The sequence below is a fragment of the Trametes versicolor genome (assembly GCF_000271585.1).
Source record: "Trametes versicolor FP-101664 SS1 unplaced genomic scaffold TRAVEscaffold_7, whole genome shotgun sequence".
Lineage (NCBI taxonomy): Eukaryota > Fungi > Basidiomycota > Agaricomycetes > Polyporales > Polyporaceae > Trametes > Trametes versicolor.
In genome coordinates, this window is record NW_007360327.1 from 2,662,167 (window position 1) to 2,683,234 (window position 21,068).

The 21,068-nt window shown below is 58.7% G+C and overlaps 4 protein-coding genes across 4 annotated transcripts; 2 read left to right on the forward strand and 2 right to left on the reverse strand.

Annotated features, from left to right (window-relative positions):
* Positions 1–620: 620 nt before the first annotated feature.
* Positions 621–7,826, reverse strand: TRAVEDRAFT_72890 (acetyl-CoA synthetase-like protein). Its single transcript, XM_008041769.1, has 9 exons — positions 7,671–7,826; positions 6,790–7,613; positions 6,330–6,722; positions 5,545–6,276; positions 4,877–5,491; positions 3,007–4,823; positions 2,627–2,950; positions 1,428–2,575; positions 621–1,368 (listed from the first exon to the last, which is right to left on the reverse strand). Exons 2-9 carry the CDS (start codon positions 7,555–7,557, stop codon positions 641–643), a joined length of 6,525 nt encoding a protein of 2,174 aa, XP_008039960.1. The 5' UTR covers positions 7,558–7,613; positions 7,671–7,826; the 3' UTR covers positions 621–640.
* Positions 7,827–9,220: 1,394 nt separating this feature from the next.
* On the forward strand, positions 9,221–10,388 carry TRAVEDRAFT_49029 (uncharacterized protein; the record flags this gene model as incomplete). Its single annotated transcript, XM_008041230.1, has 6 exons — positions 9,221–9,557; positions 9,605–9,777; positions 9,839–10,026; positions 10,110–10,173; positions 10,228–10,280; positions 10,343–10,388. The coding sequence occupies 6 exons, from the start codon at positions 9,221–9,223 to the stop codon at positions 10,386–10,388; spliced, it is 861 nt and encodes a 286-aa protein (XP_008039421.1).
* Positions 10,389–11,352: 964 nt separating this feature from the next.
* On the forward strand, positions 11,353–16,662 carry TRAVEDRAFT_72892 (P-loop containing nucleoside triphosphate hydrolase protein; the record flags this gene model as incomplete). Its single annotated transcript, XM_008041770.1, has 15 exons — positions 11,353–11,382; positions 11,453–11,505; positions 11,662–11,896; positions 11,958–12,367; positions 12,425–12,814; positions 12,871–12,914; positions 12,972–13,341; positions 13,402–13,792; positions 13,843–14,118; positions 14,170–14,326; positions 14,378–15,162; positions 15,218–15,828; positions 15,880–15,932; positions 15,987–16,150; positions 16,209–16,662. 15 exons carry the CDS (start codon positions 11,353–11,355, stop codon positions 16,581–16,583), a joined length of 4,344 nt encoding a protein of 1,447 aa, XP_008039961.1. The 3' UTR covers positions 16,584–16,662.
* A 486-nt stretch (positions 16,663–17,148) lies between these two features.
* TRAVEDRAFT_72893 (uncharacterized protein) lies at positions 17,149–19,140 on the reverse strand. Its single transcript, XM_008041771.1, has 6 exons — positions 19,099–19,140; positions 18,933–19,042; positions 18,610–18,860; positions 18,367–18,563; positions 17,505–18,301; positions 17,149–17,447 (listed from the first exon to the last, which is right to left on the reverse strand). The coding sequence occupies exons 1-6, from the start codon at positions 19,124–19,126 to the stop codon at positions 17,370–17,372; spliced, it is 1,461 nt and encodes a 486-aa protein (XP_008039962.1). The 5' UTR covers positions 19,127–19,140; the 3' UTR covers positions 17,149–17,369.
* Between the last annotated feature and the right edge of the window lie 1,928 nt (positions 19,141–21,068).

Here is a 21,068-nt window from a genome sequence, read left to right on the forward strand (position 1 = left end):
CCCGGGAAGGCCTGATTTGCCGCTGTGGTGAACACCGCCCAGCGACAGGTCGCGAAGATGCCGCTGCGTTCCTTGGTTCGAATGAGTCGGTATGAACTTGGACTCGTCGTTGGTCTCTGACTCGGAATCGGACTCAAGTTTCTCTCTTTTACATGTATACTTGCTTTCTGTAATACCAATTATGTTTTTGGTTGTGCATACTCGGCTCGTATCAAGTGCCACGACCGCCTCGCCGACCGGAGTCGAGTGACGCTCACGCTCTCTTTGTCGGGAAGCGACCGAAGGTTATTGATGATTGTTTTGCTCCATTGGGCCTTAAGGTGAAGGGGCTGGCCGTCGTAAGTCAGGTCTCTCAGATTCCCTCTTGCTCATCCCGTAAAGTTCCTGTGGTCTTCTTGGAATGCTCACGCCTTCGGAGTGCGAGAGGGGGATGCTGGCGAAGACATCGTCAGTAATTCAATTTATCGCTGTCGAGCCCGGGTCGTCGTTTGTACACGCTCTCGTGTTCGCCCTGGTGCTTGCTAACTCTGTATGTATCTGGGGTTGGGGTCACATGTCGTCTATTATATACTCTCTCGCCGGCTATGTAGTCGAACTGCCCCTGCTTGGGACATTGCATTGTTATATTCGCGAACGTGATCTATGCCTCCAGTTTAGCGAGCCACTTCTCAATCGCCTGGGATGCTTGCGCACACAGCGCGCCGTCCCTCATCAAACTGTAATGGTCCGCGCCCTCGATCGTCACCACCTCGAGCGCAGGAAGCGCGCTCCTGCTCCAGAAGTTCAGATCCTCCGCGCGCGTCTCCATCTGAGCACCTTCATGCGACTCCACCCCAACGTCGAGGCCTGCGATCCCGCTGTCCACGCTGCGCTTTGCGTCGGGGCTGAGGTAGCCGTACGGCACGAGGAAGCCTGCCTTCTCGATGTCCTTGACGCCCATCCCGTTCCCCGCGCGCACGAGCAAGACTGGGACTGCGAGCGGCACGTTCTGGAACTGCCCCACGATGTCGTCCATGTGTTCCTGGTGGGCCGCGGCGAACGCATCTGCCGACAGCTTCTCGTGAGCGAGTTCCGGGGCCGGCGACATACCCTTCTTAAGCGACTGCCAGCCGGCCGTGTTGAAACTGTCGACGAGGACGACCCCCCGAACGGGCTGACCAGCTGCGAGACGCCGCGCGGCGATGGAGAGCGCGACCGCGCCACCGAAGCTCCATCCTCCGAGGTATACATTTTCGTCCGCAGGGATGAGGGGCGCGTATGCCGATATGTAGCTGTCCCAGGAAGGGAACTGTGCACGAAGCTCGGCGACCGTCGTTGTCGGATTGGATATCGCTTGAACTTGGCGAGAGAGCAACGTCATGTTCTTGTCTGCAGCGAACGTTGAGTCAGCTCATCGACCAAGCGACGTAATCAGGGATGAAGCTTACACTCATTCCCAAGCCCAGCACCGTCATGAATTAGCCACAGAGGAGTGGCACTCTTGACGTCGTTTTCGGAATTCTGGACCTGCCACACGAGCCCGTTGCCCAATGCGGGCAGGCCGTTATCAGACGCCTCTGGAGACGTGCTTCCCGCAGAGGACCCAAAGTACGCGGCCACCTCAGCGATTGTAGGGCCTGCAGAAAAATCCTTGAGCGAGATCATCATCCCTAGCGTTTTCAGACCAGAGAGCAACCGCACAACGCCGATCGAGTCGCCACCGAGCGCGAAGAAGTCATCGTGCACCGACAACCCCCCTTCGGCGTCGTCTCCGACGCGTCCCAGGACGTTGAACCACACACGGGCGATTGCACGCTCCAGCGCGGATTCCGCGGCGCGCGGGGCGTGCGTCTGCGTCAGGGCCGCTGAGGATGTCTCGACGTGTACAGGGTCGAGCTTCCGGAAGAACGCACGCAGCTGCTTCCTGTCGAACTTGCTGTTCACGTTCTGTGGCATGGCGTGCAGCGCGAGCCAAACTGTGGGGATCGCATACGCGGGAAGGGCTTGGCGGCAGGACTGCACTACGTCTGCAAGCCATGCGCGCAAACCGCTTGCGGTCTCTTCGTCCCCCGACTCCGGATCGAACGCGAGCGCGAGGTCCGCCTCTCCTGTAGGTGCCAGCGTACGGCTGATGAATGCGACAAGATGCGGCTGGTCCCTGAGCTCCAGGAGCTCGACGACGGCGAACGTGTCTCCAGCGCCTGTGATCGCGTCCTCGACCTCGCCGGTGTCGATGCGAAGACCGCGCAGTTTCACGAATGCGTCGTCTTGCCTGCCAAGGTACTCGATAAAGCCGTCGCTCGTCCAACGCGCACGGTCGCCAGAGCGGTACATCGTGAGACCAGGTGCGAACGGGTCGGGAACAAACGCCGCCGCTGTGATATCGGGGCGATTGAGGTATCCGCGCCCGACCTGGTTGCCGGAGAGGCAGAGCTCGCCAACAGCGCCGACGGGAAGGAGACGAGATGGGCGTGCAGGGTCGACGATGTACGCGCGCGTATCGCCGTATGGGCTCCCGATAACGCCAGCAGCGGCCTGAGTGGTCGCTGTGAACGTCATGCCTACGCAGCTCACGGTCACCTCTGTAGGTCCGTAGCTGCAACGTGATGTCAGTGAATGGTAAAGCGAAAGTCGTGGGAATACGTACTCATCCATGAACGCGACCTTGCCTTTCCATCTATCAACGAGCTGTCCAGGAAGCTTCTCTCCCCCGACAAGAAGACTCTTCAAGTGCGGATGTTCGACATCGTTTCGGACGAGCTGCGCGATTGCGGGTGTGAGGACCGTGTAGTCCACGCGCGTAGTGTTCAGAACGTCCGAGAGGTCGGTCAGAACGTCGCTCATGTTGGCAAGCACGAGTGTTGCTCCTTTAGTGAGAGCCATGAAGATATCACCCAGGCCCTGGTCGAAGGAGAACGGACTGAAGTGGAGTAGGCGCTTCACGTCGTTGATTGGGTACACCGTAGTGCCGCTGAAGCATACCATGTCAGTATCACAATCAATTACAGAGTGAATTGAGCGACCTACTTTGCAACATAGCCCATGATATTCTTGTGTTCGATCATAACCCCCTTCGGCTCACCAGTGGACCCACTTGTGAAGATGATGTATGCCAATGACCGAGGTGTCTGCTTTTCGTGAACGCACTTCTCCGACCCTTGCCCCGAAGAAAGTTCTGCGACAGTCGCGAACGGAACAGGAAGGGATCGTGCGACCTCTGGGACAACTGCATCGCACACCACAAAGGGCACGTTGCACTGCCGCACGCAGGACAGGATCCTCGCCTCCGGCCACGACACGTCCAGGGGCACAAACGCGGCGCCAGACTTCATAAGAGCTACCATCACGACGACGGCCTCGGTCTGGTCCTCATCCTTGTTGAACAGAACAGGGATTGGCGTCTCGAGTGATATACCACGAGCGAGCAGCCCATGCGCCACTTGGTTGGCGAGCGCATCGAGCTCGGCGTAGGTGAGCACACGGCCACTCGTATGCTCGACGGCGACGCAGTCGGGATGAGCTTGCGCCGTTTTCTCGATGAGGCGATGAACGAAGGGCTCGGACGCGAGCGTCGGATCGGGGGAGAGCCCGATGCCGACGCGTTGCAAGAACGCGCGCTCGTCGTCCGCGATGATGTCGATGTCAGCGAGCGCCGAGCCCGGGGCGCAAAGGATGGCGTCGAGCGTAGCAAGCAAGTGAGACTTGAACCAGCGGACATCGTCCGAGGTGAGGTGGTGCGAATCATACTCGATGTCGATCTTGAAGCCCTCGTTTTGCGGAAGCAGGAAGACCGTGACACCGAGGGGGTAGTTCATCTCCATCTGATGCCCATGTACGTCTTTTCCGAAAAGCGGATGCGCGTGGAGGTCAAGCTCTGGGATGTTCTCGACCGTGAGGAGAACTTGGAAGATGCTCCGGGAACGCGAGAACGAGCTCGCCTTCATAATGTCCGCGAGGCCGACGTACTCGTAAGCGGACGCTGCGGAAGACCGCTTTTGCACGACATCCAAGATGGATTCAAGCGACTCCGTATGCGGGAGGCGAATGCGGAAGGGAAGAGTGGCGATGCAGGGACCCACGACGTTCTCGATGCCGGGCAGGTCGCCTGAGCGCCCAGAGGTGACGACGCCGAACAGGACATCATCTGTATTGCCGTGAATGCCGAGGACTACCGCGAGGGCGAGGCGAAGTAGACTGGATGCGGTCACCTTGTGCTCGCTGCAGAACTTGGCGACGTTGAAGGCATTCGGAGGGGTCCACGTGGCGGACACCAGGCTGTCAGTGGCGATGCCGTCCGAGTCGTGCGGGACCTTGGGCCAGGAAAGGAGGGCGGCGTCCTCGAGCTCGGACGTCCAGAACTGGAGGGCCTCAATAGAGTTCTGCTGGCGAGTCCAACGCACAAATTCGCTGTAAGGAAGTGAAGGCGAAGTGATACGAAGATCGCTTGCAGCCTGCAGTGACTCGTACGCCTCCTGAAGATCGTTCAAGATCACAGGAAGGCTCCAGCCATCGTACTGGGAATGATGGATCTGAAGGACCATGGTGCTCGACGTAGGGTCCTCCAAGAGCGCCACGCGCGTCGGCACTACGCCAAGGTGGAAACCAGACTGGCGAGACAGAGGGCGCTCCAGGCTCGACTCGTTGACGTGTTGCTGACGAGTCCACTGCAGGTCAAAGCACTCGGCCTTGAGCACAACCTGCAGAATCTCAGTTGCAGGGGCCGGCGGAACAATGAAAGCGGTTCTCAAGATAGGATGACGGGTAACAACCGTTTTCCACGCGGTATGAAGGTTATCGGCGTTGTAGCTCCCGGGCTTTCGGAATGCGTGCTGGGCAAAGTAGCTCTGCGGGACTTGTGTCAGTGCATTTGGCGACGCTTCACACAGAACTAGCGTACTTGCGGGTTACTCGCAGCCAAGGAGACAAGGCCAGAGACCGTAGACGAGCACGGGTAGCAGTCTTCAATGTCGTCGGCAGTGCGCCCCACAAGCTCCGCGATGTTCTCCAGTGAGAGTGTGGTGCCGGAGATTAGTGAGAAAGGCTTGTAGACCAGCGCCTCTACAACTCTAATGTCCGTGTTCCGCTCGAGCGCTAACGCGGCCTGCGCAGTCACAGTTGTCGCCGCCCTGAGATCGCTCGTCTTCAGCTGAAGGCCCTTCTCACGCAATGCTGCGGCAAGACGAATGATTGAGATGGAGTCGCCGCCACATTCGTAGAACTCGCGTGTCGAGGGAACGATGTTGGGCGGAATGGACAAGATAGCTGACCAACACTGGGCGACGAGTTCTTCCGTCGCTGAGCGCGGCACTGCCGAGTTTTCCTGAACAACCGGGACCACGAGCTGGAGCTCCGCTGCGCGTTGGCGGAGTTGGCGGCGGTCGGCTTTGCCCGTCGGTGTAACAGGAAGTTTATCGAGGTGGATGAAGGTAGAAGGACGCATGTAAACAGGAAGGTGGTGTGAGACAGTCTCCGAGATGACATCTTTGACAGTAGCGAGGTCCATCGAAGAGCTCTACGGATCGACGTTGAACAGCATGTGAAATCGGAAATGCAGTAAGCACTCACCTCCACGCAGTAGAAAGCGACCAAGTCTTCACGTCCATCATGCGCGCGCTTGACTACGCAGGCAGCGAACACGTCGGGGACGCGAGAGATCACAGCCTCAATCTCGAGCACCTCCACTCGCTGCCCACGGATCTTCATCTGCTCGTCCGCTCGCCCGAAGCACTTCAGATATCCGTCCTGCACCCACGCGCAAAGGTCCCCCGTGTTGTACATCAACTGTCCCACCTGGTCCCCGCGGGCAAATGGATCCGGGCGGAACAACGCCTCAGTGAGCTCTGGCCGCGCTAAGTATCCCTTGCTCAGCTGCGGTCCGGCGATCCAGAGCGTCCCGACAGCACCGTGCGGGACCATGTTGAGGTTCTCGTCCAAAATGTACGCTCGACTCCATCCGAACGGCTTTCCGATGACCGTCGGATCCTTCGTTGCATCCTCTACGACGTCGAACGTGCACGAGACTGTCGTCTCGGTCGGGCCGTATACGTTTCCCAGCGTCAGGCCCGCCTGCGTGAAGCGGTCGCGCACCGCTGGCGTGAGCATCTCGCCGCAGCTGTATACGACCTCGAGCGATGGAACGTCTGCAGGCTCGAGGATGGAAAGGACGGTAGGCGTGGTCATGACAAAGTTAACGGAGAGGCGACGCATGACGCCGGCGAGGTCGTCCATCGTTGCTTCCTTCGTCGCAAGACAAAGGCATCCTCCCGAGCTAAGCGTGATGAACATGTCCCAGATGGACTGCGTATGCGATTAGTTTTGTTGGAATGAATTCGAAGATGTGAACGACTTACGGCGTCGAACGCGTAGTTTGAAAACATGAAAGTGCGCAGCCCATCTCGTTTCCGAAGCGCCTGGTTCAGCGGCGGGCCGTCAATGGTAGTGTTCACGACAGCCGTGTGGTGCACCATGACGCCCTTCGGTACACCCGTAGTACCAGATGTGAACAAGACATAGGCGAGATCATCTCCGGATCCACGGCCTGAAAACCCTTCGTCAGGGACCTCAAGGGACTGAAGGGTGTCTATAGCGACTGCTGCGATAGAGCCAGTCACTCGAGAACGAGCGTCCTCGAGGAGCTTGGACTCCGTCAAGATCACGGTGCCCTTGACGGCGTCGACTATGACTGCAGTCCGCTCCGCAGGATGATCCGGGTCGAGCGGGACGTAGCTAGCGCCCGCTTTGAGCTGCGAGAAGACATTCAAAATCAGCATCTTCGAGCTAGAAGGACGACAAGATGCAACATCTACTCACCACCGCGAAGATTGCGATAAGCATGTCGATGCCTCTGCTGAAGAAGATTGGCACGATGATCCCAGGCCCGATACCGCGAGTGGAAGCGAGATAGGCGGCGAGTGCGCTGCAGCGCCGGTTCATCTCTCCGTACGTGAGAATGACGCTGCCGCTTGGGTCGTCAAAGCATAGAGCGGGGAGGTGTGGGGAGGAATACGCGATCTCCTCGAAGTAGTGGTGGATGCATGGATGCGTGACTTCGGAGGGGAGGTTGTTTTGGCCGAGAGTGAGAAGAGCTGCCTCCTCGGCTTCCGCGACTACTTGGATGGACCGTAGGGTCGAGAGATTGGAGGTCGAGGAGATTGCGACGTATGCCGCAGACAAACGGTCAGCCCAGAAGTTGTCGTGTAGAGCCGTGAAGTGAGGGGCCTCGTCCTCGGCAGGAAGCACCGCGACAGCAGCACGGGCTGGCGCAAGGAGGTAGAGATCGGCATCGGATGTGGAGTGGGATATGAAGACGGTAAGACGGTCCTCATCAATGGCGGAGAGTATGGTGGCAATAGCAGATCTAGCAGCATCGAGCAGCTCTGCGATCGCGAAGTTGGGCGACACTAAGAATTCGTAGGAGGTGATGGTAGACTCCTGGCTCCGTCCATCGACAACCTGTATGGCTACAGTTGTATCCTCCTCAGACGCGGACCACCGGTAGACATACGACCGTGCAGCCACCAGAGCTGCCGAGGCCAGCAGGCGTAGGAAAGGCGAAGTGTCCGGAAGGTCAAGCATCATCGAGACTGCAGTACGCGGTCAAGGTCCAGCTCTCTGGGGACCCAACCTATAACACCCTTCACCCCCACTTCTGCTCAGCCACGCCCAAAAGCTGAATGTCTGCAAATACGTACCGCATGCTCGGATGTAGCGCATCACCGGCGGCGAGGATCCGAGGCTCGAATGGCAACACGCTCACGGCGCGTGAGGCGATTTGCAAAGAACGCATCAGACATTCTACGGCGGCCTCTTGGAATCAAATATTGACGTTCCTCATCATTGCTGACTTGCTGAGCGGGGCGCCGCGGTCGGTACCCCGAACCTTGGAAGGTGGGGAGTTGTGACCGTAACAGAGGCCAGATTGGATCGCAGCTGATGGCATTCTTCTGTCTTCACGCATCACATAGGTGAAAATAGCGATGGGGAGCGTCCGCATGGTGAGGCACGCTGCACCGTTTGCGACCTGCGACAGAATTGGGATGGGAGCAGTGAGGGAGGAACACGCGCGTTTAGCGACAGTACCGTGGCGCACTGTGGGAAAGCGCTAAGCGCCGCGCTCAATTAGGATCCGCCCACAGCCACCACCGCATCCAGCCTTGAGTCGGATTTCCCTCGGACTCACGACTTTCTTCGATCCGCAGTGCATCCACCGAGTCCGCCGCGAACTTTTCATAGCACCCGACGCTTAACACGCCCCCACTCGTCCCTCGTGATTGGCGGTTAAATTGCACATCGCACCCAGACACCCCGTGCGATGGCCGCCGTCGCTCCGCGAAAGCAGACGTCGGACATTGCATCCTCCTTGGGAAGCTTCGGAGGATCCAAGATTGGGGATACTTGCGCCATATGCTTAAGCTCAAGCGCTGATTGCTAGCATATCAGCGCCGGGATGTCACTAGATGATATCTTCGTCTAGCGCGATGTCGTGCAATGCCGTGCCTCCTCTTGCACGTCATCCCCGCTGACCTTTGCCGGACGCCATCTCGACTGGATTGTATGTATGGCTGCACGTTCCTCGCGTCGCAGCCGACCTTGGATTTTGGCGCCGACTCTTCGACTCCGAGCACACAAGCACACCCTCGGGTATGTCTGCTATATTTCGAAATTTGGGGTTCCTTTTCACTCATTAAACGCGCAGCTCGTCCGACGTCGGACGATGATGCGAGACGGTGCAGCTCTGGGATGACCATTTGCCGAAGATCATCCTCGTTTCGTCGGCGCGAGCGCGGGAGTGTGCGCCCATGCGCCGCCTCCCGTCACAGCGATGTCACGGTGCATTCTTCACACGCAGGACAATTATTGGCCTCACAGGGCGGTCGGGACTTGGCCGTTCCAGATCAAGGTTGCCTCGACCCTCGATGGTGTGCGAGTGCGAGTGAGGACAGTAACGGCGCTGGACAAGGGGATATATATAATTCAAAACTTGGGCCGGATGTTTAACGCTGCTTGCGCGACCCTCACGAAACTTTGCGACTCTACCAACTTCCGACCTTCTTCAAAGTGCATATTCCATTGTGCTGCTCGCACTCGCAGGACTGACGCTCCAATTCCTAGTATGCAGCGATTCGCTCCCTCTCACCGCGCACTCTCTCGCCTTGTCTCGTTCAACAGGGTGTCTCGCAGGACCCTCGCGAACGTTTCGGCGGACATCCTGCGCGACGCTTCTACTCCCTCAGCGCCGCCTATGTCTCCTCTTTCGACACGAGGGAGCCCCGCCAACCTGCAAAACGGACTTGAAACCTACCGCCGCAGCTTCCCGCCGCTCACTGGTTTGACCTCCCACATCCGCTTCAATCCCGCATCAGACTCGTCGTTCGCACCTCAGCGTGCTGTCTCTCAATTCATATCCTCCCTTCACGCACACTTCGACACTCTCCCGAGCGACCCTCACGCCCCGGCGTCGGCAGCCCGCTTCCGCCAGTACTCTCGCGCGGTGGTGCTGCCTTTCGAGGACAAGCCCCGCGTATACTGGTCCCCTGGTCACTTCAAGGACGGCCAGGACATCACGTACTACAATCAAGGTACAGGGGTTTCCTTGCCGTCCGCCTACGAATGCTGACCATCCCAGGTGTATTCAACCCGGAGCACAACTCCGAGAGACGTGCTATGCCCTCCATTCCGGAGAGCATGCACCACGAGCTGCTGGAGAAGCTCATCCTCACCGACGTCGCACTGTGCGACTGGTCTGTCGACGAACTCCGCCATCCCATCATTGTTGGTGTGCACTTCATCAAAACCGCGGTGTGTGAGCTCGTGATCCTCATTTAATACCACGACTGACCGCGGAACAACATTCATGCAGCCGACGGAGGAGCACCCGGTCTCGAAGACAACGCCGAACTCGCTGCACCAGGACGGCCACAAGTTCTCGTTCGTCCACCTCGTGCAACGGCGTAACGCCATCGGCGGCGAAAATGTCATCGCCGCGCAAGGCGGGCGGTACTCCGGCCTGCAGCCGAGTGAAGTACCCGCCGAGGACGTCTTGGCTCGGTGAGTGCTTCGCTCATGGAGCAGCGCCTGCCCCCTAGACTCGAGCGCGCTGATCGATCCCCGTATATCCCAATACGACACAGCTTCTATCTGGAGTCTCCCCTTGACACTTGGGCGGCGTACGACGCCAAGTGTTCTCATTATGCGGTACGTCCTATGCTAAGTCCCGGATCAAGCGCGCTCTCATGCGTCATCCCGCAGGGCCCCGTTATGCAGGAGGTGCCTGGACCTGAGCCCAGCGAGCGGAGCGTGATGTGCGTGATGTTCATTGTGTCTTGCGCAAGGGTGACTGACGACTGTTCTCGACCACTTCCAGCATCTGTGACATCGAGCCGATGGTAGCCGCCGTGTGCCCCATTTGATGGGTCCGTAGCAGTGGAGTATTTCGGGGATAGCTTCCGCGGGGACGGAGACTTCAAGTGCTCGGGAGCTAATTGTATAGAGTAGTCGCACGTTTGTTACGAAACGCCGCCAAAGGCGCTATATAAAGCTCTGCATAAGGGTTATATATAGCCGTCTGTTATGCGTCGATCCGACTATAGAAACTGAAGTTGCGCAATGCACCTGGAGGAGTGGTCATGCACCATGCAGATGTTTGATCGGCAAAATGAGTACGTCTCTAGATGAACACCCTTGATTTGAACGCGTACTCCGTGGGAAGCTCCGTGATGTACATCCGCTCCGTCGCGGCAATGGACTGCGGTGAAGAGGAGCAACGGTGAACTTGGAAACCCATTTTTGGACGGCATCTGAATCAGGGCGACGTGGCGGTGTTCGAGAATCCGGACCGCTGATCCGGAGTGTACGAATGGGCGCCTAAAATTAGCACGATGTCTGAGACTCCGACTCCGAGGAAGCCTCAAGGCTCACTCCCGGACCAACGCACGTTGCCTCCCCCTACATCCTCTCGGGCCTTACGGAAAGGCTGCAAATTCCAACGTCTGACAAACCACCAGCGGCTGGGGTGCTTTTGAAAAGCGAACATGTGGTACATCCTTTCGTAACTTCTGACGCGTCGCAACTCGACATCGCGTCTTTTCCATCCTCGATCACACCTCGCTCACCGCATGGTGCCAACGGACTTCCTTCTTGCCACGGGCGCACCGCCCGTGGGTCTTTAATTTTACTCCGGACACACACTCCGCCGGCTCGGGATTTGCGCAGTCGCAACGCAGACAGTTTCCGACGGCGTTGATTGTCACCGGCTGGCGAGGCGGCGATTATCTAATTGACCTCTACCTGGGCGGCATCTCGCAGTGAAATGCATGCATTGGTTGCATAACTCAGGCCGTTTGGCGTCTGTCCCGGGCTTGTCTCCGTTCAGCCATGTCGTTCTGTCTGGCCGATGGCACGTTCGTAAGTCTTATTCCCCCTCTCCTGGCTCAATATCCACCGTATTGACGTACACTTCGCATACTTCTAATAGGGCCCTCAATCCTCCTGCAGAACATTCGACTTCACCGTCGTTTTCGAAAATAGGTACGCTTCATCGGTCATCTCATCTCTCCTTCCGCGATAGTTGTGTGGAACGCGGACGTCGTTGCCGAGCCTCGACCGTTCGAGCATGTGCCCACGGAGCGCGTCATATTGCAACGCACATCAAAAATTCATGTTGTTGATTGCTCTCGATCACAGTATTCTGTCGGTGTTGCCGAACGGCCTCTTCCTCCTGACATGCATTCTGTTCTGGCTGGGAGGACGCCCGCGCGCCGCTCTTTTCGTAAAACATGCCCTCGCCGGCCTGCCGTTTGGGCTGCTCGCAGTCACAAGTGTACTCAGCCTTGCTTCATGGGTGACTTCGTCGGTCGATTTGCCGTCCAAGGCGACGCACCTTGTTACGGCTGCCCAGTCCCTGAATCTTGTGTCTTCTGTGAGTGTTCGCATGTCGGCTTTACCGCCGTGCCTGCTTATTAACCCACTTTGTGTACTAGATCGCGCTCATTACCTTGGTCCCGTTCGTAGGGCACTCGCGCTACATACTGTTTGTGGCGTCACTTTATCTCCTCCTAACGCTGGTGCTCGACGCTGCTCGGGTGCGGACCTTCGCGATCGTAGGCTCGGGAACGACATCGCCCTTCTTCCTCGGGTCTTTCCTCGCCCAGTACGCCTGCCGTTTCCTTTCTCTGGCGACACTCTCCTTCCCCTCGCTCTTTGTTTTAAAACGTGAAGGTGGGCTGGAAGATGCAGGCTTCCTGTCACATATTTTCGTCTTCTGGGCCCTTTCACTCCTATGGAAGGGCCGGCACGGGAACCTCGAGCTCGAACATTTGCCCAAACTGGACTCTGACATGGACACAACTGTACTCTACTCCCGGTTCCAAGTTCACTGGAAGGCAGAGAGGTACGCGCCTACTTCAGTTCGCCTCGTTTCGCAAAGCGCGTGCTGACTCTAGACTAGAGCGGCGCACGGCGACGATGCTTCCATCGCGCGCGCTCTGGCGTCCGCGTTCTATCCCACCTTCCTCGGGCCGGTCGTGCAGGCCGTCCTCCGCTCGCTCGCACAAGCTGTCCAGCCGCTCATGGTGAACGCGATCATCAAGTTCCTCCAGTCGTACTCGGACAGCAACACAGTGCGCGAGCCTGCGCAGTGGGGCTGGGCGCTCGCGGGAGCGTTTGCCATCGTCTTCATCGGTCTCGCAGGCGCTACTGGGCAGTACTTCTACTACGTGTACAGGGCGGGGGCGTACATTCGTGCTGCGCTTGTGGAGGCTATTTACAGGAAGACGCTTCTGCTGAGCGCGGACTCGCTTGCTGATGCTGCGGGCGGAGACGCGTCGAATCTGATGAGGTTGCAGTTTACGTCGTTTTGTTTGCGAATGCCTATTTACTGACTTCTGTTCGCAGCGTCGACATCGAACGCATCACGCTCGCCATTGACCCCCTCCATCGTATGTACACTCGAATAATATCATGCGACGCAGGGAACTAAAAGAGTACGCCCATAGAACTATGGTCCTCCCTCATCGTCATCGCCATCGGACTATACATCCTCTGGACGCAGATCGGCACTTCTTTCGTCGCCGCAGTCATCGTGACCGCTGTGTGCATGATTGCCACACCACTTCTCTCCAGGCACATTGACGACCTCCAGGAGGCGTGGTCCGCAGTGACTGACAGCCGCGTGCGCCTTATATCCAGCGTCCTGCATCAGATCACGGGGGTGAAGCTCTCTGCGTACGAGCCCGAGCTTGTCACCAAGGTGGAGGGCGTGCGCCAGACAGAGCTGACGGCGATGAAGCGTTTCTGGAAGGACTTTGCCGTCGTCGTGTGCGTCACGAATACCGCCCAGAACATGCTAAGTCTATTCACGCTTGGGTATGCTTAATCGTTGTCCCCAAGCCTCCACAGTGTGCTGATAAGAGTGCTCATATCCAGCGCATATGCGATCGTGTCTTTCCTCTCGAAGAGTGGCTCGCTCGACACCGCGCGTCTCTTCACCTCGTACACTGTCCTCACGATTATCGCGGCACCGCTCTTCTCCGTCGGACAAAACTACGGCACAGTGCTCGCCGCGTACGGCAGTCTCAAGCGTATCCAAGCGTTTCTGACTGCGCCCGAGCGCAAGGATCCACACGCGCAGGATCTCAGCATCGTCGACAAGCGGGACTCCCAGTCAGACCCCGAGAAGTCCGGCGAGTTCGGCGAGATTGTCGGTACCTATGAGTTGCGCGGGTCGTTTGGGTGGGGCGAGAAGAAAGTGCTCGAGAACATCGACCTGCAGATCCCCGTTGGGAAGATTACTGCTATTATCGGCCGCGTTGGCTCTGTAAGTCACGTCTGCTCTCCTTCACCTAACGAGACTGACAGTACCCGCAGGGGAAGACTACGCTGCTCACGTCCATCTTGGGCGAGACAACGGTGATGGGCAATATCTCGCGCACCCCTATACGTGACCCCATCGCCTTCTGCTCACAGGCGCCTTGGCTGAGGACTAGCCTATCGATCGAACAGAACATTCTGTTCTCGTCCCCCATGGATCGCAAATGGTTCAACACCGTCATCCATGCGTGTGCACTTGATGGCGACTTCGGTCCCGCGAGCCTGGACGTCAGACAGGCAAAGGGCCTCAGTGGTGGACAGAAAGCACGCATTGTGAGTGGACAAATAACATCATTACGAAATGAGGATATTAAGTGTACCCAGGCCCTCGCCCGTGCGGTGTATTCCGGGAGCCCGGTTGTCATCTTGGACGACGTCTTTGCTGCCTTGGACGGTACGACCTCGGCCAATGTTTTCGATGCGCTGCTCGGTTCTACTGGACTCCTCAAAGGTCGTACCGTGGTACTCGCAACAAACAAGAGTACGCTCGCCAATCTCTGTGTTGCGCTTTACATCTGACGAGTGTCCGCAGTATCTCACTTGCAACGAATGGACCAGATCGTGATGCTCGGCGAGGGGCATATTCTTGAGCAAGGCACCTTCCAGGAACTATCTAGCACTGATGGACCCACCGGTGTTCTCATCCGTGACCACTCCCAGTCGTCAGACATCACTGAAGAGTTAGGGTCTCAGGTCACCGCGTTCGATGATACGGTCGAGGATATCGACAAGGCAGACGCCGAGCAAGAGGAGATTGACGCCATTCAGCATGGCTCCAGCGGCATATCTGCGTATCTGCACTACTTCAAGGGTGCCGGATATTCCTCCTTCGCTGTCTACGCCGTCTTCCTCTTTGTCACTGTCGGGATCCAGATCATCACCCCCGTCTATCTGCAGCTGTGGGCTGCCGCGAATGACAACGGCTCTGGCTCGGCGTCCTCCATCCTTGGACGGTACCTGGGCGGATATGCTGCAGTCGAGGTTGCGTACACGATCGCGTTCACGACCGTGTTCTACTTCTTCATTATGCGCCTCGTCCCGGGAGCCTCCGACGCGCTGCACTCGCACGCGTTCGATGCTGTGATGGCCGCGCCGATGTCGTTCTTCGGCGCGACGTCCGCGGGCAAGATCATCAGTCGCTTCAGCCAAGACGTGTTCATCGTCGACTTCGAGTTCCCGCTCGCGATGCACGACTTTGGGTACGAGGCGACGCGCATGATCGGTAGTGCGATCCTTATGATCGTGTCCGTCCCGTACCTCGCGATCGTCGTCGCGTTCACGCTTGTGCTCGTGTATACCATACAGAAGTTCTACCTGGTGCGCGCGCTCCGCTTCTTGTCATATGGTGGGATCACTGACGCGGTCATTACAGGCTACTTCTCGACAACTCCGTAGACTCGACCTTTCGAGCAAGGGTCCTCTATACACGCTCTTCGCCGAGACGGTGGAGCTTAACGGGCTCCTGACTATCCGTGCCGCGCGCAAGGACGTGCCCTACGCAGCCGCAAACTCGGCGCTCCTCGCGCGCTCTCAGGTGCCCTTCTACTTGACCAACGTCGCGCGGCTCTGGTTGGCGACCACGATCGGCGTCATCACCGCCGTCATCAACACGTGCTTCGTTCTCATCGCCGTGGGCACCCGCGAAAGCACGTCTGCGGGCCTCTTCGCCGTCGGACTCTCCCAGGCGGTCTCGCTGCAGGACATCATCAGTCTTGTGCTCACGTCTTGGACTCAACTCGAGATCGCGGCCGTCGCCATCGAACGGAACCTCGAGTACACGCGACTGACGCCTGAAGAGGATGATGCGGCCGCCGCCGGGAAGGGCCAGCCTGACGCCTCTTGGCCGTCCCGCGGCACCATCGAGTTTGAGGATGTGGTTGCGCGCTACGATGGCCAGACGGAGCCCTCGTTGAAGGGGATCACTTGGTCTGTGACTGGCGGAACTAACGTTGGGTTGTGTGGTCGAACCGGCTCCGGGAAGAGGTAAGTGATACGCATCAAGTATAGAAGCCCTTCAGCTGACGAGACTCGCAGTACTATGCTGCTTGCCATTCTGCGTGCGTTGCACGTGGAGGGGAAGATCATCAGTTGGTCCAAATTCGCCTTGTCCGCTCGCAGGCTTTACTAACATAAGAATGCAGTCGACCAGCGGGACACCGCAGATATCCCGCGCCGAACGCTACGCAGGAACATCACAGTCGTTCCCCAAGATCCTTTGGTCATCGACGGCACCCTGCGCGAAAACATCGACCTCTCCGGCGAGAAGACCGACGCGGAAATCTGGATAGCCATAGAAGCAGCGCAGGTCCGTACCCCACGTGCCCAACACTGCGATCGATTGTCTGACCATCTGCCCTTCGCAGTTAAAAGACGTTGTAGGGGGCTTCGAGCACAAACTTGAGCAGCCTCTGAGCGCGCGGGGCAACGAACTCTCCAAAGGCCAAACCCAGCTCCTTGCGCTCGCACGCGCGCTCCTGCGGGGCAACCGCATCGTGCTCCTCGACGAAGCGACGGGCAACCTCGACGTCGAGACGGACCGTGCCGTGCAGGTGACGATCCGCTCCGCGTTCGCGGACTGCACCGTGCTCACCGTCGCGCACCGCATCGGGACCATCGCCGACTACGACCAGGTCGCGGTGCTGGAGGCGGGACGGATTCTCGAGGCGGGCGAGCCGGCGCGGCTACTGGAGGATGAGGGGAGCGCCTTCGCGCGCTTGTCGCGCGACGCGACCATGTAAATACATTGTCCAGTTACGGTCGTCTAACGCCGCGTGGTGTACATCCCATACCCACCATACGAGTACGCTGCTCTCATACAAGACTTAATGCTCTTATTCCGTATGCCTGCGCGTCGTCGGTGACGATCCACGACTGAATTTGAGCGCGCACGCCTAAGCATTAATTGGCAAGAGCCGTCATGGCGTCCCGCGCCTCACAAGTCCGAGCGAGTGTTCGAACCCTAAGATGGGCAGATGTCTTTCTCGCGGCACCTTTAACATCCGCTCGGTGCCACCAGAGGTACTTACTCGCTGAGCGCAGCGTCGACCCTTTCCAAGCAGTTCAGTATACACTAGATATGATTACGAGGCTGGTATGCGGGTACGTATGGTCCGGAGAGAATGCGCGTAGTGGGTACACTGGCAGTGATACACATCTTGAACAACAACATGAGCGTGATGACGAGCGATGACCGAGTCTCCCAAGGCCCCGACGGCGTCGGGCGTGGGCAGAAGGGTATGAACCGGGGAGCGTAGCACTACCGAGAAACACAGGGGAAGAAAAGAAGTAAAGAGACGAAAAAGAGGAAGGTATTGGGGGATCAGCATGCCGAGAAGGGGATGGAAGAGTAGGGATTATACTGCGGGTCCGTGTTTGCGTGGCAGGAAGGGGAAGCATGGTATAGTATCCGGGCAGGAATGAAAGGAGAAGATGCAAGCAAGAGAGATGCGTTGTGGGTGTGCACAGGAGTCCAGAGATTGAGCGATGCTGAGAATGAGATGCAAGACGACGTCGAGCGCGCGCGCTCACATGCCATAGAGAAGAGCGGGGGGCGTGCCCGTGCTCGGCACGCCATGCATTGATGACGACGATGGAGCCCAGCTCTGCAGCCCGGCTTCGTCAGTACTCGTTCAGTACGGACCGATCGCAGGACCACTCACCCTGCGTCCGAGACGATCCCCATGCGTCTGCCACGCCTGCCTCCCGCGCGAGGTGCTGTCGAGCCCGAGCGCGTCGAGGTCCTCCTTGCCCTTGATCGTGACGCTCACGCGGCGCGCATGCCCGGCCTGCTGCTCGCGCTTCTGCGGGATATACGGCAGCTCGCTATCCGGGATGGGCAGCGAGTGGCCGCGCGAGTGCTCGGGGATGGGCTCGTACGTGTAGTTGGGCGAGCTGGACACCGGGGAAGACGGGCTCGGGATCACGTCGAAGGGGTTCGTGTTCATGCTGAAGACGGGGCCCGCGAAGCGAGGAAGGGTGGGGGGCCGGATGGGCGCTGTCGCGCTGTTCCCGGGCCACCGGGGACTGGTGTCCTGGACCTGCCATGGATGCTGAGCTATCATGGGCACATACGTCATGGGCGTCGGTGGATATGGCATCGCCCATCCCTGCCAGGGGGAACTCATCATCATCGGGGGCTGAGAGGGCATATTCGGTATGGTGAGCGCCGGCAGCTGCCGGTGTTGCTGTTGGTATTGGTGCTGCTGTTGTTGCTGTTGTGGCTGGGGCGGACGCTGCTGCACCGGCGACTGTGCGTTGAAGTAGAGCATTCCGTTGTAGGGAATCGCGCCGCGGGGAACGTCGGACTGCGCCCCCGCCGGCGGAGGTCGTGAAGCCGCGGCCGCCGGAGCTGGCGACGCCGGAGGAGAGTCGGAGATGTAGGGCTCCGGGTGCTTGTACGGACAAAGCGGCCCCCTTCTGCAGTTCGGCCACGAAAGACACGGCGTATGCTGGGAGACTACGAAGGGAAGGGATACACGTAAGCCAGATACGTGTATACGGTGCTGCGCGTGAGGGACTCACACAAGTGTACCGCTACCGGGTGCAGGTACTGGCAGTCTTGCACATGGCACAAGCCTTGGACGTAAGCCCAGCAATGGCTGTGCTTGGTGCCCGCCTTGCCCTTGCCGTTCGGTCTCCTCCCGCCATGTCCTGAGGCGCGGCGGGCGTTGTTTCGCACGTCGTCCCGGGCGAAGCTGGCTAGCGCGAGATCGTGGATACTGCGGAGGGTTAGACAGGATATAGCGGAAGGCTTGTGGCGCTCACTAGTTGCAGTTGTCCCCGACGGGGCACCAACCCTTATTCTTCACAAAATGCCTGCACAACGCCGTGCGCCATGACAAAGGTCTGTACTTGATGCGCGAATCAGGCGCCGTTCCGGCGAACGGAGTTGGGCCCAGCTGGTAGTTCGGGTGATCCGAACTGTTCGTCACTGGGGAGAGCGTCGACCAAACCGGAGAAGCGGCGGAGGCTAATGGCGGTCGTGGTCCGTGTCCCATTAGGCTTCCGCCGTCGAGCTAGGTATCAGACAAAATCGCGTGAGCACCGTGCTAGAAGCTCGGAAGCCGGTACCTAGCGAAGGAATGTACCATTCCATGAATGTTGGGATCGTTCTGTATGGTATCCGGGGAGGCGTGCACATAGTTGCACGCATCACCCTGAGGACAGTGTCCGAGGGCGAAGTTGCGGCAGAGTTTGGCTGTGGGGCGTTAGTTGGGCGCGTGTACGCTTGCGAAAGGACCAAGGAGGACGTACTGCGAAACCGTCCGCGACGAGAAGCCATGTCTGGAGGGAAGGAGGGATGTGGGAGAAGGGAAGAAAGGTCAATTGTCTGGGGACGGCGCGCGCCTGATTCTTATATGTCACGTCCAGGACAAAGTGGAAGAGTCGGATATGAATGCCTGCCACGCGCACGTGCTACTCACGCGAATAGCAAAGCTAAAGCTCCGGCGCAGGCTGATAGTCTCTTGGATAGTCCAAAGCGCAGCGACGCTTGAGCCGCCGATTATGAAGCCGCACCGGTGAAAAAGCGAGAGCAAGTCCCGGAATGAAGTGGGGGAGGCTGTGTGGTCCAAGCTGGCGAGCGTTGGGGTCAAAGCGGCAGGCCATTCTGGAGACGCAGCGGGCGAGGAAAAATTCGGGCTGGAGAGCGTGTGGACAGCCATCGCACAGAAATGCACAGGAGAGAGCGGGGGGAGTGAATCCCCTGGGGAGCTGGCTGAAAAGCTCTGCAGACACCACGAACACGCCGTTTACACGAGCTGGACAGATTGTCCAAATCGAGCGTTTGGGTGGCAGATTGCTGCTTATGTAAGCACACATGCTAGGCACACCCGGACCCCGAGGAGCTCGTCATTCCTCGCAGGTCTTCGCTGTTTTGCACCCCTCAACTCGTCAGGATGCACGTCGGGGCCATGGAAGAGCGGAGGACACTCACCGGGGTATCTGCAGATGCACTGACGCCCTTGCAGACTGCCAAATCGGGAATCATATCCTCATTAACCCCCGGGTAAGCCGTTTTAGTGCATAATCCCTGTACAACAAACCTCGCATGTTAGATGACGGCCAGGCACACTCGGCACAGACGCAACGCCTCCCTTGGGCCACGACTTACTTTTTGAACTCGCCTTCGTGGTGCTTTGCTCGGGGTCCCTGCACAGCCCTCTGCCTCGTTGTCCTCGGTGCGGAGCCCGAAGCGCCGTGTGCGGCGAAGGCTCACGTCGAGCTGCGTGTTAGTCCCGCACCATGTGAGCCCGCTGCCTGAGCAGTACCTTATTGACCTCATATCGATGGTGCACCCTCGGAAAAGAGCTCGGGCCGGCGACGCTTGACGCAAGTCTGAGTCTGCAGCCAGGCGGTGGCAAACCGAGTCTGAGTCTGCTGTGCGCCGCACCAGGCCACGCTGCTTCCCGTCGCGGTGGGAAGGCCGGGCCCGAGGAAGGTTGCCGCATCCCGAGGTGTGGCCAGATGGGCTCGATCTTCTGGCCCGTCCGACTCCGCCCAGCCCGCAGTACCAGCTCAGCGAGGGCCGGAGTCCGACAGAGGCGGCTGGCAGCGCGCGACGCTTCACGAAACATTCCGGGCCTTCCAGAACGCGCAACCTAAAAGCTACCGCGTACGGCATGCTTGGCCTCGGTGTCAATCCTGATCGCCTACGTAAGAACGTGCTTGCGCAGGCGGGTCGAAGTTGCGCGGTCGGCGCCTGTGCGGTGTGTTGCCGCAGCGGCCCCGCGTCGGGTCGGGCCCATGCACGCTCTGCTCCGCCGCCACGCCTCTGAATGTGTTGTCACGTTAGGTGCAGCTAGAACGCGAAGATGCAACGTCCACGTACCGCGCGACCTGATGCTACACAGTAGTGGACAGCTCCGGCGGCTGCGCGCAGACAGCTGTGCCACCAAAACACGACGTTAGTGTGGCTGAGACACCCGAACCCGCGATGTCGCGTTTCCGCCGACGCATCTCCCGCGCCGAGCGTCCAGCGCAACGCATCGTGCGACGTCGATCGGACGCGGCAGCGCAGCCGGTGGTCGATCACGCCCGGCCTGTCTCCGCACACGTCGTGGATTACACTAAAACAACAACATACATAGATTGCATGGGTCGGGACGAGAGCGATACAGTCTACACTGGAGTGATGTTTCAGGGAGGGGGCAACGGAGCGAGCAGCAGGCAGGGGGGCTCACCGAACAACATACTGGGGGGCTTGCTGTACATGGAGAGGGGAA